The 18263-nt window shown below is 39.8% G+C and overlaps 3 protein-coding genes across 6 annotated transcripts in view; 1 reads left to right on the top strand and 2 right to left on the bottom strand.

Annotated features, from left to right (window-relative positions):
• LOC118567219 (nuclear factor 7, brain-like) overlaps positions 1-18263 on the top strand; it is a gene marked incomplete in the record, with an annotated part of 854268 nt that overhangs the window by 783370 nt on the left and 52635 nt on the right.
• Positions 26-9237, bottom strand: pdhb (pyruvate dehydrogenase E1 subunit beta). The gene is made up of 11 exons (XM_012854822.3): positions 9110-9237; positions 8964-9023; positions 8024-8131; positions 5810-5872; positions 5690-5725; positions 5377-5567; positions 5192-5286; positions 3924-4034; positions 2390-2481; positions 2168-2309; positions 26-412 (listed from the first exon to the last, which is right to left on the bottom strand). Exons 1-11 carry the CDS (start codon positions 9146-9148, stop codon positions 267-269), a joined length of 1083 nt encoding a protein of 360 aa, XP_012710276.2. The 5' UTR covers positions 9149-9237; the 3' UTR covers positions 26-266.
• Positions 11154-17105, bottom strand: LOC105919489 (levansucrase). 4 transcript variants are annotated; one of them, XM_036151815.1, is made up of 4 exons: positions 16868-17105; positions 11972-12065; positions 11814-11897; positions 11154-11625 (listed from the first exon to the last, which is right to left on the bottom strand). In XM_036151815.1, the coding sequence occupies exons 2-4, from the start codon at positions 11975-11977 to the stop codon at positions 11170-11172; spliced, it is 546 nt and encodes a 181-aa protein (XP_036007708.1). In that variant the 5' UTR covers positions 11978-12065; positions 16868-17105; the 3' UTR covers positions 11154-11169. The 4 variants fall into 4 exon arrangements, with proteins under 4 accessions (XP_036007708.1, XP_036007707.1, XP_036007706.1 ...); XM_036151814.1 differs by having other exon boundaries at positions 11989-12065; XM_036151813.1 differs by having other exon boundaries at positions 11814-11901; positions 16868-17101.

Below are 18263 nucleotides of genomic sequence, written 5' to 3'. Positions count from 1 at the left end.
TGATGTGGAAGAACGGAGCAGAACAAAAAGGACTAAGAGGATTTTATTGGTGTAACAGAGTCACTTTCAGCGACAAACATCCAAAGAGCTGCAGCTACAATAAATACTGCTCAGCCTTCAGCGGCGCCGCTGCTCCCCACCGACCGGACCGGACCGGGCCGACCCGGCGAGCGGCTGAAGGTGAGGATGTGAGACGTGGTGAGAACTGAACGGCGTCGGAGCGTTTGGGGGAAGATTTCATGATATTTACACGTTGGGCTCTGGTGTCAGACGTTGAGGGTCTTCTTCACGGAGAAGATGATGTCTTTGACCTGAGGCAGGCTGTGGTCCTCCAGGATCTTGGCGTACGGCATGGGGATGTCCACGCCCGTCACCCTGGTAACCGGGGAGTCCAGGTAGTTAAAGGCCGGACCTGGAAGGCAGGAAGACGACAGCGGATCAGCTAAAACGCCGTCAGGTTTTATTCAGAGGCTGAAATTCAGCTGCTGGGTTTTAAACGGCGGAGAACCACGAAGCAGAACCTGTTCCTGGAACCAGGAGGGATTATCGCTTCTTCCCTCCAGCTAAGGAGCGTTTAAGCCCCAGTGATTCATGGGAAACCACAGAGTGAGGAAGTGGAAAAACGGGCCTAGTTATAATAAACTGATTATTTTTTTCACTCTGTTTCTTTCAACAAAGAAATGATTTTAAAAACTTGGTTTTATGTGAAGCATTTTGTCAGGGAGTTAAACCTGAAGTGAAAGAGTAACTAAATAAAAAATGTTAAACATGCTAGTAAAACAAGATGGCCGCCCTGTTATTGTAAACAATGAAAATATAACAAAATGTTTGCTGCTGGTAGTTTTAGACTTTTCTTTTTACACCAGTGAAGCTGAGAACAGGCTTCACTGGTGTAACTTCAACCTAACATAAAAAAAAGTAAATAAGTAAATTAAAATGTCTTATCGTAAAAAGAAATTCTCTTCACAATATTTTTTTAATTTTCCTAAATATATATTCTTTGCTGCTGTTCTCTTCATAGAAGCCCAGTGACTTCATCAGTCAAATAATGTCCAGAATTTCCACAAATTAAATCAAATTTTTTTTTTTTTATTTGATTAAATCGATGTATTGTCCAGTCAAAGCAGATGAAGCACGTGGCGACAGTGGTCCAGGCCGGGTTACCGTACATTTTGTTTCGGTGTCAGCGGGTTTTTAATCAGACGTTGCTGCACTTCTTAACGAGCTAATTTCACCGGTTCTGATCTCTGGCTGCCCGTCTGTCTAAAATCCATTTTCAGTTTCTTTAATTGTTTCCAGGTCGTTAAACGGCTTCGTCCCGCTTTACGTCCCGTTCTGAGGTCAGCTGACCCGCTTGGTACCGAGAACCCGCCTGAGCTCAGGGGGACCGGCCTTCTCTGTGACCTTTAATCAGGAGGCGCTGGTTTTATCTCTGTGAGTTTTCTAGTTTTATTCATTTTTTATTTGCTTCTCTATATTTAGCTTTTAGCATCTTAGCCTCTCTGCTGGTTTTCTGTATGTAATAAAGTTGGATTAGCCTGGATGTCTGGAGAGCAGCGCCCTGTGTGGCTCTAATAGAACCCAATAAACGTTTTTAGCGGTTCTTCTCTGCATTTTTACGCTACATCGGCACCTGGAGGTTTTTAAAAGTAGCTTCATGCTTTAAACTTGACGGTTTCTCCCCATATTCAGAATTTCGTTTGTCGTTCTTAGGGCTGGGCGATGGGGCCTAAAAATAAAATCTCCGATTTTACTTTACCAAATCCGATTAATCGATTTCTTTTTTCCTCCTTTCCTTTTCATAACAAGAAATGAAAAAAAAAAATATTTAAAAACTTGCTTTTAAGAGCAGGCTTCACATCACTTGTGTAACTTCAAACTAAGGTTAAAAAAATAAGTAAATGAGTAAATTAAAATTCCTCGCATTACGGTAAAAAAAAAAAAAAGGTTTCCTTTTACACTATTTTGACAATATATTTTCCTAAACATATATTCTGCATTGCGTACTGATCTCTTCACGGAAGCCTAATGATTAATTTGGAAAAATAAAATCCCGATTTTCCAAAAACCTATTCTTAAAAAAATGTAAACTTGAATTAATCGATTAAATCGATTTATCGCCCAGCCCTGGTCGTTCTACGCGTCACTTAAACATTTTATCCGTCACCTTCCATGATCCGGGCGCAGATCTCCGCTCCCACGCCGAACTGAGGCCAGCCGCCCTCCACCGTCACCAGGTGGTTGGTCTTCATCACGCTGCCCTCGATGCACTCCACGTCCAGCGGGCGGATGGTCCGCAGGTTGATCACCTGGAAGACATCGGCGTGACGGCGTTACCGCGCGGCTGCAGGACGGGACACGCTCAGCCCGGCGCCGTCGGCTCATTTACCTCACAGTCGACTCCCTCCTTGGCGAGGACGGCGGCGGCGTCCAGGCAGAGGCCGACGAACCGCGAGTGGGAGACCAGGGTGACGTGAGCGCCTGGAGAGAGGAAGAGGAGCGTGACGCCTTCACATCCACCACAGACACACGGCGCCGTCTAACGGCTGATACCGACTCCTGGAGGTCTGAGCCGCCGGTACCGATTTTTTATTCTCTGGATCATAAACAGAATCCACTGGGTTTAAATCCATCAGTTCAGAAACCAGAGAATCTAAAGATAATCTGCATTTCTGGGTCCGACTTCCTCTGAACCACCGTTCAGTCTGAGAACAGACGTCAATTATTAGAAAGCCTGGTTCTGGTTCTGGTCCAGCGGGCCTCAGTGAAACGTGAGCAGAAACAAAATTTTCTACATTATGGACCACAACAAATGAACTTTTAACTAACTGCTGATAAATGGGAAATAAAACCTCAGATTATGAGAATGGAAAAACTTTTTCTATTAATAAAACTAAAGATGCACCAATTGTTCGGTGAGAGATCGGAACCGGACCAATTTTTCCTCGATTGGCTCTGAGCTGTGATCAGTAGGTCCGATACTGACAGAACTTTTCTGTTAAATATGTTAAAACTTTCACTATTTTCAGTATAAAACTTTAATGCACTTTTTTTCTGATGTTATGGTAAATTAAAGGTTGGGTCCAGACGGTTCTGTTGGATTCAAACCTTACATCTCTGTCGCAACAGAAAGACAAACTGAGCCGATCAGAATCAGCTGGGGGGGGGGGGGGGGGGGGGGGGGTTTGCGCATGCAGTAAATGGCTTTAGGCCAGGAATCGGACCCCAGACTGAGCACTGAGCCCGGTAGTGAGCAGAACCCCCCGTGTTCACCGTTAAACAGACGAAGCAGCTTCAACAGCGACTGACCGGCTGTAAAACCTGAAAACGGGTTCATAGACTGCAAAAACGGATCTAAAAATAAGAAAAATTATCTTAAAATTTGTGTATTTGTCCTTGATTTGAGCAGATAAATAAGATTATCTGCCAATGGACCGAGTATTTTCACCCCTAAAATAAGATAATTAGATATACTGCCCTTGAAATAAGATGATGGTGATGAATTGTTCTTATTTCAAATGCAAAAATCTTATTCTATTGGCAGATCATCTTATTTACCTGCTTAAATCAAGGACAGATGCACTTATTTCAAAACAATATTACTTATTTTTAGATCAGTTGTTGCAGCGTAGATTAAGCTGCTCCTGTTTAGTCACTTTCATTATTTATGAAATTCAGATTTTAACAGGAAGCAGCTTTTCTCCTCCTAAATCTTTTTATTTCCATCCTTTCCAGACCAGAAAAAGAAAAACTGGAGCAAACATTTTTCCACATGAACTGCTGTAAAAGACACAGTTGTGGTTTAAAATCAGCGGCGTAGAGAAACGCCTCCTATGGAAGGCTGACTTCTGCAGGCGGATCTCCGGCCGGCGTTAACGGAGGCAGGAGAGCGCAGCGTCCAGAGGGGGGAGCGGGGGACTCACCTTGCCTCTCGACCTTAGCCTTGCCGATGGGAATGGTGAAATCCTTGGACAGCGACTCCTCGGACATCTCGAAGGGAACGCCGTACATCAGCTCGTTCTCCAGGAACACGACTGTAGCGGACAGAGGAAGCAACATGAGGCGATGGACTTCATGCTGTCATGAAACCGATAAGCCGACGTCTGCGCGGCTCACAGCCGACACTCAGGGCTAATTTATTTATTTTAGGGTGCCTATAAAAAGCGCAGATATTTCTTGACAAAATTAGCTAAAATACGTTGCGTCGCTCCTGGAGGGAGAGGTTTGTTTCCCTCGTGACTCTGAGATCGACTCGTAGAAGCAGGAAGAGCTCAGGATGTGATGTGGAGGCATTTAGAAAGGCTAATAAATGGAACCAAGGTGAATGAACACACGTACAGATGTTTAAGTAATTTAAAAGTCGGGGGGTGGGGGGGTCTCATTGGGGAGGCGCCCCCCCCTTTGACAATAGCAGGGGAAACACTGGTGGTTTCATACGAAGGTTTTTCTGTTAACTTTTCGCCCTGTTAGCTTTTTCCTGCTTTTAACTCTTTGTTTCCGCTTCATTTGAGAGGAAAGAAGTATTTTATATAAATCTGTATAATATGATTGAACTTGACTTTGTAAAGTGCCTTGAGATGACATGTTTCATGATTTGGCGCTATATAAATTAAAAAAATAAATTGAATTTAAGGGTAAATTTACTGTAACAGGATCACGTGACCAGAAGTACGATGCCGCCATCTTGCTTTCTGATACTGTCCAGCGATGTTCCAAAGTCCTTCTCAGGCTTAAATAGTAAAGACTATCAGGACGAACGCCTGCCGTGTATCGCTTTATTTTTATTTATTTATTTTTTTTATATTTTTTATTTAGAAAGACAGATATCCATCACATTTAGTAATTTTGGCTTTACCCATTTAAGATTGTATCTGAGGATATAAACATAAAGTCCAAGTGATTTTATCCATGTTGCCTTCCTGGTATTTTTACAGAATTTCACTAACTTAGTTATAAACAATAACAAAAATTAACAGAATCGAACAATAATGGCAATTACACCACCTCAAGTAATGATAAGTACAAAGACATAAGGGGGTAAGACACATATTTCACAAGAACAATCAAGTGAAGTCGGATCTAATTGGTTTTACATACTCAGTCGTATCGCTTTATTTTAAGATGAATTTTACGGCGTTTTGTGTTTTTTTCTAGTCGTATGTGTGACCAGTCCCACTAAGACGCGTCTCACCAGGATTATCGTCTCTGATGGCTGCTTTCAGGAGACCTCTGGCATCTTCAGAGTTCCAGGGACTCACCACCTTCAGACCTGGACAGTGGGCGTACCTGCAGACCCAAACCACACAGATTCCCCTCAGAGAACCCTTAAACTGAGCACATCTACTGAATCAGATCTGCGGGCGTTCCTAAACCCACCAGGCGGCGAAGCACTGCGAGTGCTGAGCAGCGACGCCGGCCGACGCCCCGTTGGGTCCCCTGAAGACGATGGGCACCGGCTGCAGCCCGGCCGACATGTAGTAGGTCTTGGCAGCAGAGTTGATGACCTGGTCGATGGCTTGCATGGAGAAGTTGAAGGTCATGAACTCACAGATGGGTCTGAGGCCGGCCTGAAAGCAAACAGACGCTGGGCTCAGAGCGGCGGGACCGACCCGGTTAACACGGCAGCAGGTTCTGGACCCGACGGGTGGAAGTAGGACAGAAACAACGGAGGAACATCCGGAGAACTCACCATGGCGGCGCCGACCGCGATACCAGCAAAGCCCATCTGCAGCAGAGAGAGAGAGGGATCAGGTGGGCGGAGCTTACACTGAGCGCGCTCACAACGCTCGGCCGGTAAACACGGACTCACCTCTGAGATCGGCGTGTCGATGATCCGTTTGTCGCCGTATTTCTTCCACAGACCTCTGCTGACCTGCACAGACAGAACTCAGGAGGTCCAACGGGTTCTGATTCATTTCTGACCGCCCTGCTTACAGCTTCTCATAATTTGATTTAATTAATTTATTATTAATGTAGGGAAATACAACTACACGTCTAAAACTATTAGAGAAAATCCACTAAAAATTGATAAAATGAAGAATAAAACATGACAAAATAATATTCAGGTTTCACAGTAACCCCCAGATTCCATATCCTGCGCTCCAGACTGCTGCTGTGAAAAGCAACGGCCGCTGCGCCAGAGATTCAAGTTTATACCATAAAAAAGGAAAATAAAAGGAGCCGAAAATAAAACAAACTTTATTCATTCTTTTAACGGCGTCTGAAAAGTTCTCTGTTGCTGATTATACGTCGACTCAGCGTATTTTTACTGCCTTCTAGTATGGGTGGCCACCTAAACCTTAAATGTTTTTGTGTTTAAAATAATTTAATTGTGTTCTGTCTTACGTTAATAGACATTTGAAGCCACACTTCAACATTTAATAGGCATTTCAGCAGAAAATAGAGGCCCTTTTTTCTCTCTGGCTGGAGCAGAAAGCAGACCTGTTCTGTATTTTGACGGCGTACGGCGGAGAGCGAGTCTGCAGACGGTGACGTTTGGAAAAGTGACGGAGGATGTGGAAACGTTATGATTAATTAAAATAACAATGTAGTTGCTCTGTTGGACAGACGTGAGCGTAAGATGTGGAGTTTTGGGAGTTAGACAGCAGCAGTAAACAACCTGACATCTAGAGACAGGAAGTAAGAACTGAATCTTCTCCTCATGGACAGTCTGAGATCGTCTTTATTTTGGACATTCACTTCCTGTCGTGTCCACTCTGGGACACATCATGTCTGCCTCACTACTGATCTAATTGAGTCTGATAGTCCTTCACTCTGCTTATGAACCTCCACACCGACCCGTTGGAGGCTAACGAGGCTAACGAGGCTCACCGGACTCCTGCTACAGCAACAACATAATCGTAGCTGCACTGCGTTTGTAAAGTTACGCCGTAAAAAACAGCAATATTTTGGGTTAAATTAACACGTCGTAGGAAAGAAAAACACGAGTTTTTTCCAAGTCATACTTTCACCATGTCGTTAAAAATGTGACACTTCCAAAATATTTATTTGGCATGCTAATTATTTAGTTTACAAACTAAATATTTAGCATGCCAATTAAATATTTAGTTAGCAAGCTAAATATTAAATATGCAAACTAAATAGCTTCAAACTAAATATTTAGTTTTCAAACTAAACATTTAATTTCCAAACTAAATATTCAATTAGCAAGCTAAATATTTAATTTGCAAACTGAATATTTAGTTTGGAGCTAAATATTTGGCATGTTAATTATTTAGTCAGCACGCTAAATATTGAGTTTCCAAACTAAATATTTAGTTAGGAGCTTAATATTTAGCTTTCAAAATAAATATTTAATTGTCAATCTAAAAATTCAGTCTCCAAACTAAATATTGTCTAAGTATTTAGTAAGCAAGCTAAATATTAAATTTGCAAACTTAATATTTAGCTTCAGACTAAACATTTAGTTTCCAAATTAAATATTTAGTTAGAAAGCTAAATATTTAATTTGCAAACTAAATATTTAGTTAGGAAATTAAATGTTTAGGCTGGAATCTAAATATTTACATTCCAGCCTAAACATTTAATTTCTTAACTAAATATTTAGTTTGCAAATTAAATATTTAGTTAGCAGGCTAAATATTAAATTTGCAAACTAAATAGCTTCAAACTAAATATTTAGTTTCCAAACTAAATATTTAAATCACAAACAAAATATTTAGTTTACAAACTAAATATTTAGATTCCAGCCTACACATTTAATTTCCTAACTAAATATTTAGCTTGCAAATTAAATATTTAGTTTAGAACTCTGACATTTATAAATGTATGAATGACATGGTGAAAATAAGAGTTGGAAAAATTAACCCCCATATTTTTCCCTCTTATGACGAGCCACATCTCAAAATATTGCTGTAAATTTTTGACTGTAACTTTACAAACGGCTCCTGATAGAATTTGGCAAACTGGACAGGCGGTAAAGGGACATTCAGCTCCAGCATGTTAAACATGACAACCCTCAGGTCTTAGCAGACCTTCAGGGTTCTGCTGGGTGGGTTCTCACCTTGTAGGCCCCGTCATACTGAGCCACCTCCTCCCCCAGCAGGAACACCCGCTCGTCTCGCTCCAGCTCCTCGTCCATCGCCTGGTTCAGGGCATCGCGGACGTTCACCTGGAAAGCAGCGAGGACACGAGCGCCGTTAGCGACCGCAGGAACACCGACGCCGTTCCCTCCCTTTGTTATTACCCAGATCCTTCATTTTTATGTTTTACGTTCAGGATTCCAAACTCTCTGCAGGTACAGGTGATATCAGGTCACTGCTGATATCTGTCCACCCCAGAATTGTCTAAATACACACACCTGTGCGACTTTTACCAGACAGCCGCAGAGATTTAATAACGAATAAAGGGTTACACCTTTCGGCTGCTGCCCCTCAAAAATAAAGTAAAAAACATTTTGTCCTGATGCTGAATTTCCTGCTACTGTTAAAACATTTTAGCCAATAACTTAATCTGGCCCCCAACAACAATCACCTTTACATTGTCTCATTTAATGATCACAGAAAAATAAATAAAAATAATAATAATTTTAAATAAAATACTTCTGTTTTGTTTTTCTGGGATTCACACAATTAAAAAAATAAATAAACTTAAAGTAATTACCTGAAGACAAACATTGATTTATTTGTTTTAAGATGGCCATGTCTGTGTGTTTCCTTCATGGAAGCCTAAGCTCAGAGATTTATAGTGTTGGTTAAAGATGAAAGATTATTTAATTTAGCTTCAGTATAATTACTAGTCTGTCAGTTTAGGTTACAGGAAGAGTTTAACTGCGATGCTGCTGCAGCGTGAATGCGTAAAAAACAAAAACATTTTGTCCCTAAACAACAGCCGCATCACACCGACATTTTAAAGAAGTCATGCTAGAAAGTGTCTTCGTGTTTTTATCTAAACTAATTTCTAAACTAATTTTAACCGCGTTAAACATGTTTAACATGACTGACCTGAACAGCGGCCGCAGAGCTCCGGGAGAACCCCCGCTGAGCCGCCACCAGCCCGGCCCGCTGCGGGGAGACAGGAGCCGTTACTCACACCAACGGTCACCGACGACCGGCTCAAAATCACCGCGAAGCGACTCAAACGTTCCTACCTTTCCGGAGCGCAGAAAACACCTCAGGGACGTCGCCATCTTTGCCCTGTCCTCTGCCGGGAGAGAAGGCGGGGTCTCAAATGAGGTCAGGAGATTCCGACCAATCAGAGCGCCGGATAACGCGGCGGACAGAACGTGACGCGACAGTCAGCCAATCAGAGCCGCTCAGAGGAGAGGAAGGCGGGAGATAAATCCAGAGTGGAAGAGAAACCCAAGGACACCGCGGTGCTGTCATACAACAAGTATGGAAGATTAAAGGTGCCCGATTACTAATTAACCGAGAAAGATTAAAGATGCCAAAAATAAGGTGCTACAGTATTTATCAGCTAAGAAAGGTTAATAATACATAAATAATAATTAACTAAGAAAGACTAAAACACAAATTAACCAAGACTAAAGGTCCCAAAATACCAGTGCACTGAAAGACGAAAAGTGCCAAAATACTAAACATGCCTCAGCACTAATTAAACAAGAGTAAAGGTGCAAAACTATAAGGTGCTACGGTATTAATCAACTAAGAAAGGTTAATAATACAAAATAATAATTAACTAAGAAAGACTAAAACACAAATTAACCAAGACTAAAGGTCCCAAAATACCAGTGAACTGAAAGACGAAAAGTGCCTCAGTACTAATTAAACAAGAGTAAAGGTGGAAAAACAAGGTGCTACGGTATTAATTAACTAAGAAAGATGAAAAATGCCAAGATACTAATTCTTCAAGAAAGACTAAAACGCAAATTAACCAAGACTTCAGGTCCCAAAATACTAATGAACTGAAAGAGACGAAAGGTGCCAAAATGCTAATTAATAAAGAAACACTAAAGATACCTCTGTACTAATTAAACAAAAGTAAAGGTGCAAAAATAAGGTGCTACATTATTAATCAACTACGAAAGATAAAAAATGCAAAAATACAAATTAATCAAGAAAGGCTAAGGATGCCACATGACTGATCAACTGAGGGTGAGGGAGGGAAATTAGACCGAAGGTGCCACAATACTAAGTGAAGTATTAAGGTGTAGAAATACTGATTAAAGGTAGAGTGGACGATTTTTCTGGAAATGTTGGTAAGAAACAACCAAGTAGCTTTAGCTAAAGTTTTGAAAAGGTGGATTTAATTTTAGACATAAACAAGATAAACAATATAAGGTGTAGAGCTGTGCATGGGTATTCGTTCATTGTTCATTATCGTACTGTCTATATTCCAGGTGTTTTTCCCCTACATGAAGACCGTATATGTTTCATATCGTATCTCATTTTCATTTTGACTCACCCACAGCCCATTACAGGTTTATTATTTTTAACTCCTAATTGCACTTAATGATTTATTAGAAAACGACATATAAATTTATTAGGGCAATCTAAGTTCCTGATGCGAGGTGTGAACTAATTTTACTCATAGCAAGGTTCTTACTGGTCAAAGGTTGTTCTGGGCCTCGTCTTACACCATGGAAAAAGAATATTTGTCTGTTTACATGTGCAAAACTCATGAGAGTCAAACAGGGACATAATACAACATTATCTGGCAGGAAAAGGCCAGCAGCATTGTACTGTCCGTTAGGCAAACTGAACTTATGTATATGTCAATGGTCATTATCAATGTGTCAGAATCAGCAGCAGGAGTTCTAATTACATTATATTGCTGTAAAGTTTGTGTATATTTCATTATCAAAACCCCAGTTGACTTCTTGTTAAGACTACAATTGTATACCAAGTTCCTGACTGCCACATGACGCACATAATGCTGTGGGTTCCTCATATTACTGAGAGTTATGGGCAGATCTGTGCTGTATTGCACATTAACAACCATGATGTAATCAGCTATGCAGATATATGCAGGAATTTACAGGGTTACTGGTGGTTAATTAAATATCTCACGATGACTGTAATAGTTATGGAAATGTTTTGGGCTGGTGTTACGAACATGTCTGACCGGTTTACCTGCAGTGTCAGCTTCTGTTCGCTGTAATATTCACACAGCATGTAGGCATCATAAGATTTCTGAGAACCGGTAGCTAACAAGGAGTAAAGACAGACGCAGAGTTGCTGAAATGCGTGTTCATTTATTTTGTTTCTGAATGTCCTCCAGTAGCTTGATTATTCTGTCATTTTGCTCTATTATTTTTTGCGTGTATGCATTGTCCTTTTCACACTGTTGTCTAATTATGTCTGCGAGGGACTCCCCACAGCGCTTTCTTGTTCGTGCCGGTGCAGAAGGGTCATTGTTGGTGGGCGGCGGCGGGCTGGTGGGGGGTGCAGGGCTGGTGGGGGGTGCCGGGCTGGTGGACGGAGCAGGTATGGTGGGCGGAGCAGGTATAGTGGACGGAGCAGGTATAGTGGATGAGGTAGATGCACGGACCTGCTTTGGGAGCACACATGAAGCAATGAGCAGAGGTTGGGAAACTGGCTGAGAAACTGGCAGCTTTCCAATGGCTTCCTCCATGGCATCAAACCAAGGCCACGATGCTCCTGCCCCCTCCTCTGCAGATGACCCCGTCGGGAAATTCCTCGACTCCTAAAAGTGAAAAAATAAACTATTCTCTTACCACAGGCACAGCTATGTCTTAATAACTTGTGCTTATTAACTTTAAAGGTGTTATTTTCTGGTGTTTTAATGTATTTAATTCACCATTGAGGTAATTTTTCACCCAGTGCAACGACACCAGTTAACATTACGGGACCCAACCGTCACCGTTCAGCTACCTTGTACTTGGATTTGAGGTTGTCCCATTTTTTGGCAGCCTGTGTGGGGGTGATGATACCTTCCATCCCGATCTCCCGGATAACCTGCCTTTGGAGACCACGGCGTCAGTCATTGCACTCACGAGTATTTGACACAGTGATGACCGTGAAGTACTCACTGCCATGCTCCTTGCACCTTGTTTCTCTTCCCCGTAAACAGGAAGTCCAGACGGGTGCGGGTGTGGATGAACCGAAGGGTGTCTTCGTCTGTGACTGGAAGGACAAAATGACGAATGATTTAGTCGATTTCAACAGAAAAAAAAACAATTGATGTGTACAACATGTATAATCAGAGTTTAATTTTCAAGGCTAACATTTAATGCATGTTTCATTCGTTCATTTAGAAAAAAAAAACTAGAAAAGGTTTTTTTAAAAATTTGCTTCACAAAATATAGAAAAAACGGAAAGCAGTTCCTTTTTTGATTTTCTGATAAAACATGAATAAAACAGAGAACGAGCGTATAACTTTATTTGGGCTATGAAGTGACCAGGCAGTAGTTTTATGGAGCCCCACAGCCAGCACTAACATTAAAGCTTAGATAGTTTAGTAGAGTTGGAATGTTTTAAAGCGGTAAAACACGCTGAAATATCAGCTATGCTTTAACTGGGTGTGTCAAATAGCTCAGGAATGTCATTGAGGTTCTCTATTAAGCACCAGTTGCGACGGCCTCGACCGATGTTACGTCACAGGACCTGTGGAAGTTTCATTTTCTCTGTTTATTTAATCGAAGGTTATGGAAAGTCCGTTTTAATTCATATTCCTTATGTTATTGTATTAAAGCAGCACTTTTAGCCACTAGGGGGAACTAGACTGTAGCTGTTTTTTTGTTTTTTTTGTAAATGGATTTATTTTAGCATTCATTAATGACGCATATTTTCCCTTTAGGCTGCAGAAACAAAGTGGGAATAAATGTTCAGCTTTTTGTCCATGAGATCATGGCCAGGAATAGCAAATCTCAAAGACAGAAAATCCAGAAATATTCCTCTAAAATAACTATGAAGGGTTAATAGGCCTATCCATCCGGAACCAGGAGGGTCATCCCGACCAACGAGGTTTTTAAAGAGCCTGCAAGCTGAGCCACACCTCTTTCAGGACACTGCAGGGAAATAACTGGCTCATCGATGATGTAATAATAAGAAAATACATTTCTATTCTTAATCGAATCGTGTCCTACAATTTATCTGATCAGTTTGTCTTTTAAAACAGATTATAGGTGCATATATCTGTTTCACATCATGCAGAAATGTCAGCAAAGTAAAATTAATTCTTGTAGAGTGTTTGGAAAAGTTATTGCACTTTGATTTAGTAATGTTATGTTTTTTATTTAACCTTTTTAAACCAGCAAAACTCCCTCATTTACAGCAGTGTCCACAGCAGAAAAAGATGTTTTATACTTATGAGGTCATTTTTCACAGAAACCTCTATACCTAATCTAAGTGTCAACCATGTTTTTTTCATTCTGGACAGAACACAGATGTGAAGAAGGTAAAATGACAAAGAAACCGTTTTTTTTATTTCCCATCTCATCATTTTTAAGGCATTCATAATTTTTACTGAAAATATATATATAAGTAGGCTGGCATTAGATATTTGGCTGAGTCCTTTGGGGTCCACTGGATGCTTCTGGTAAAACTAATTACATCAATATATGGATTCATTCATATTAAATATTAAATAATATTTGACTCTGCAAAACATTTTAGATCATCATCACCAGAGGGAAACTAAGGCAACTATGAACAGAAACTTTTATGTAACGACAGCACTGGCTGGATGCGTTGTTGTGTTGAAGGTGGTTTCTGACGCTTTGCTGTTTTTGTTTTTAGATTTTCCTGCCTGAACTGGACCCTCAATGATAAAATGTTGCCATTTGGTAACAAACCCACTGATTTCCATCCACACACACAGCACCTCCACTTTTAAGTTGTATCGTACTGAAAAGAATACGGCATCCTAAGAGGACCAATAGCAGTGTTTAAATTTGTAACACGACTGCCTGGAGGGAATTCTGCAGACCTTTTCTGACATTTCTGACAGGGAAAAATATATATTCAACAATAAATGAGGTAAATTCACTACTCTGTGGTTTATTGCATTATATTTGATCATTTAATAATGTTAAAATGTGGACATTGCCATATGGTAACACCATTACAATTATCATTGTATAGATTAGCCCAGCATGTTGATGCTATAATGCTATAATAAAGCATTTTGTGAGTCCTTTCCATTTTGCATATGATTATATTTGACACCTTACTTCCATTTACAGAAAGAATGCAACAATGTTTTCTAGTTTCTTACAGAAGAAAACCAAACTAGAACTTCCTGTAGATAGTAGTTAGTAGGGCTGCACAATTAATCGCATTTGCAATATAATCGCAATTTAACATTTTTTTTTAAAATAATTTCCAAATCGCAGAGGTCTGCAATTTTTGACTCTGTAACAATTACTGAATCAGTCCTTTAGGTGTCGGTAATTATGTCTAAAGTGGGTTTGCTCCACATGGAAGGGAAGAGAGCTGCAGCAGTGAGATAATCTAGTTTTATTATTTGTTTTAGAGTTTATATATAAAATATTTTATATATAAAATAATGTTTTACCAGAAACTTTCAGGAATCTCACCACAGCATTAAGTTCTGATCAATCAGTTTAATACATAAACATGTTTGTTAGTTGAACTTTATGTTCAACAAGGTTTGATGTCCAAATCAATTAAATGCTATTCTCTTGAATAATATTCTGATTAATAAAAACATTAAAAGTCCTTGTTTTAAATAGTCCTTGTTTACAAACATCTTTATCTACAGGACATTTTTGTTGCTTTTGGTTAATGCAGAGAAAAGTCAAAATCAAATCACAGTTTTGGTTGAACTATATCGTAGGCAGAACTCAATCATTTCTGCTGCCGAGTTGAGACACAGTGGCTCTTTTAGCGCCTGATCTGCACAGCGATGAAACATTGATTTGATGTTTATATATGTTTAAAAAGACATGATAAATTTAACAGAAAAAAAATCGCAATTAGATTATTTTTCATAATCGTTCAGCCCTAGTAGTTAGCAATGATCACTGGCCTGCTGTCATGGCAAAAAGGTTGTCGGTGCAAATACTAAGGCTGTACGGGTATTGTCAGAGGGCACTGCCCAAAGTGTGAGACCCACCTGTGCGTCACAGCTGAGAGGAACTGCTTCTCAGTTTCCACAAGCAGTGAGGCAAAGACGGCCGCATTAAGGCACTCAAATCAAATGAAAAAGTTGTTTTTAAGTATTAAATGATTTGCATTACCTGTTAATACTATTGGGACCTTTTTAGACTATAACCTAAGTTGGTAAATAAACGTTTTTACAATAATAAAGCAAACTTTCTTGTTGTCATTAATTTCCACTATCATATGTCCTGTGTTATTATGCTTATGTTAAATATTCCTGTGTTAGTATGCTGAGAGCCACCGTGTTCAGGGACACATAGATGTGCTGACCAGTCAGTCTCAAGGATGGAAACAGCTTCAGTATCACAGTAATATTGGCCAACATTCAATAATAATGTGCATTACACAATGTCCACACATACGTCTGTAATTTATGCATTTATGATCAGGTGACTAACAAATATGTATTAAGAGCATTTGTGTTAACAGGCAATGCAGTGGAACATGTTTTGCTCCATAGAGGAAGATGAGGAACAGCAGCTGATAGAAAATGTGAAAATGAGCTGGGGTAGGACATTCTGACGAGGTAGCACAGATCGTCAGAACACCGTCATCAAACCACCTGACTGTAACATTTCCTTCTGCGTCCGTCCCAAATTTAGAAAACTACCTCTGGGTCACTTCAGCGCAAAACGAAATTCAAAACTGATACTGATTAATACTGATTAATCAAGAATAAAGGTGCCACAAACATATCACAAGCAATCCAAAGGATAACACAAGATCTAACATATGACCTTTTTCATGTGTGGGACCAGACAGAGACTGTATCAAATTAAAAGAATCAGAGTTAAAAAATCTGTTCTCAGAGGTTCATCTGAGCAACAAACGTGAATGTTGAAATCAACAACAATAATGATGTGCTCATATCCAGTGAGAATCTCCGACAGAAATTCAGAAACTAATATTTTAACTTAGCCCAGGTTTTTACTGACCTAACTACGCCGACGGTGAAAACTGCCCTGAGTTTCACCAACTTGCAAACTTGGTGAACGTGACACTGGGTGTGTTCATGTAAAACCGTTAAATGTTAGAAAAACAGGAAGTGACATGACAATTAATTAGTTTGTCAATATGACAGAAGCATCATTAACGCACAGGTAGAGCTGTCTCTTTATTTGGACATAAGAGAAAGTTTCAGCCTTTAGTTGTCTCTCTGAGATACAACTAAAGGTTCCGAAATATCAATGAACTGAAAAATAAAAAGGTGCCAAAATTCTTATTAATAAAGAAACACTAAAGATGCACCAGTACCAATTAACCAAGAATAAAGGTGCCAAAATAAGGTGTGACAGTATTAATCAACTAATATGTTGTTTCCATAATGCGTGGAGGGTTGAGAGATTTCTCCAACATCTGCCAGGAATTTAACAGCAGGAATATGTTATTTATGTCATATATTGCTGTGTTAGTAGAGCCACCGTGTTCAGGGACCAGCTGACCAGTCACTAATTTAAAGGCTCATTATCAGTTTGCTCCACGTTTTATTTCTGCAGGAAAATGATAAATAAAAAAAGGAAAAGCTCCCCGTTTCTCCATAGTTTATTAAACGAATTTCTAAAGAGAAAAAAAACGTTTCTTTTTATTTTTTTCATTGTTGATTTCAATAAAAATAATCACAGAACGAATGTTTATCTGTTCATCTGTTTATACACATTATATTTCTATCACAGCGCGCAGTTTCAGTGCTTTGATTTAAAACTTCGCTGTTACTGCGCCACTTCCTGTCGGAACCTGTTAACTGCGGACAGGCGCAGACGGCCAAAGGTGCAACACGGTAAAGGGTGAAGGACGCTACTTACAAGTGCGCACTCGCTTCTCTCCGGACATTGTCGTTGATTTCCGTGAGTTGCGCTCCGTCCGAAATGTTCTAATTATAGCTCCTAGCTCCTAGCTCCTGTTCCTGGCTCCTGAGCCTTCACCTTTTATGAAGTCTACCGCGGGACTGGAGAGGAAAGGCGTCTCGGCTCGGATTTCGGACAGCCTTTAGTTCCTACGTCATTACGCGACGGAAGTGAACATGGATGCCGTGTTGCCAGATTGGGCGGGTTTCCGCCCGAATGGGCTTCTCTGGAACACAGTAGGCTGGAAAAAATGATTTATTTATTTCGGCGCTTACAGCTTACGACAATGTAATAAGATTGCAGTTGAAATAAAATAACATTACAGTATAAAGTGCAGCAGTAATAGGAATGTAATGAAAAACAGTTTTAAAAAAAATAATGTGCAGAAGAATGTACAACCATGTTTGTAGTGCAAAGATAATGGTGCAAAAACGGCATTAATTTGAAAAAGTTCAATGTTGGTAGTGCAAAATAATAATGATGCAAAAATGCAGTGAAGATTCAGTTGTGTGCTTTTAAATTTAAATTGATTATAAAAGTTCAGCAACGTTGGCAGTACAAAATAATGATGCAAAATGGCCATAAAGTTCAGCTTTGGGAGGGTTAAGAATTAGAATGCTTTTCTCAACAGTTGGCGGATTTTTTTTTTTATCAAAACATTGTGTGGCTGAAAAGTAAATAAAAAAAATCCATTTTAATAAAATACCATTTTGCACTCATTTCACTACTTAGTTTATTTTGAAATGTCCAGAATCTGTTGAACCTGACATCGATGAGTGATCACTAAGAAGGGGTATGGGGCGTCCATTATAAACGCCACAAGACTTCAACAGATCAACTGAAGAATATTTATTTGCTGTAAACTTTATTTATATAATGCCTTTCACAAATTAAAATCACAAAGAGCTTTACAGAGTGTAATAAATACCAAATAGAAATATCAATTATAACATCAAAAATAAGTATGTTTAAGTGAACGCTTGTCTAAATAAAAGTGTCTTCAGCTGCTTTTTAAAGGAGTCGCCCACTCAGAGACAGGGGCACAGCGTTCCACAGCTTGGAAGGTGTAAAAGAGAAATGTTAGATTGATCTACATTCTGAGAAAGAAAGAAATTTATTCAGTTAGATATGCAACTTATGTTAATAGGCTATTGATAACTTTGTGTATTTAGCTGTCAGTCAGATCTGGCAACCCTGCATGGATGATTCTAGTCAGATCCGGGCATTGTGGGATTCCTTGTGGCTCCTTAGGGACGTGTTGGTGAAGATTCTCCATCATCCAGGTCATGATCAATCCAAAAAAGGTTAAAAAAAAATAAAACTGGACTTATATTCTGAAAGTGAAACTCCAGTT

This window comes from Fundulus heteroclitus, chromosome 20 (genome assembly GCF_011125445.2).
Source record: "Fundulus heteroclitus isolate FHET01 chromosome 20, MU-UCD_Fhet_4.1, whole genome shotgun sequence".
In the NCBI taxonomy this organism is placed as follows: Eukaryota; Metazoa; Chordata; class Actinopteri; order Cyprinodontiformes; family Fundulidae; genus Fundulus; species Fundulus heteroclitus.
Note: the sequence above shows the minus strand (reverse complement) of the source record. Positions and strands in the feature narration are given on the sequence as shown.

Excerpts from the sequence above, each read along its gene's own strand:
- pdhb (XM_012854822.3), bottom strand. The coding sequence starts at position 9,148 with ATGGCGACGTCCCTGAGGTGTTTTCTGCGCTCCGGAAAG. Across the intron at positions 5,873-8,023 it reads AGTATGACGGGGCCTACAAG|GTCAGCAGAGGTCTGTGGAA; the intron begins GTGAGAACCCAC and ends CTGTCTGTGCAG. Across the intron at positions 2,310-2,389 it reads AGGAGGGAGTCGACTGTGAG|GTGATCAACCTGCGGACCAT; the intron begins GTAAATGAGCCG and ends GATGTCTTCCAG.
- LOC105919489 (XM_036151813.1), bottom strand. The coding sequence starts at position 16,895 with ATGTCCGGAGAGAAGCGAGTGCGCACTT. Across the intron at positions 11,902-11,971 it reads AAGGTGCAAGGAGCATGGCA|GCAGGTTATCCGGGAGATCG; the intron begins GTGAGTACTTCA and ends TGGTCTCCAAAG. Across the intron at positions 11,626-11,813 it reads ACCTCAAATCCAAGTACAAG|GAGTCGAGGAATTTCCCGAC; the intron begins GTAGCTGAACGG and ends TTTCACTTTTAG.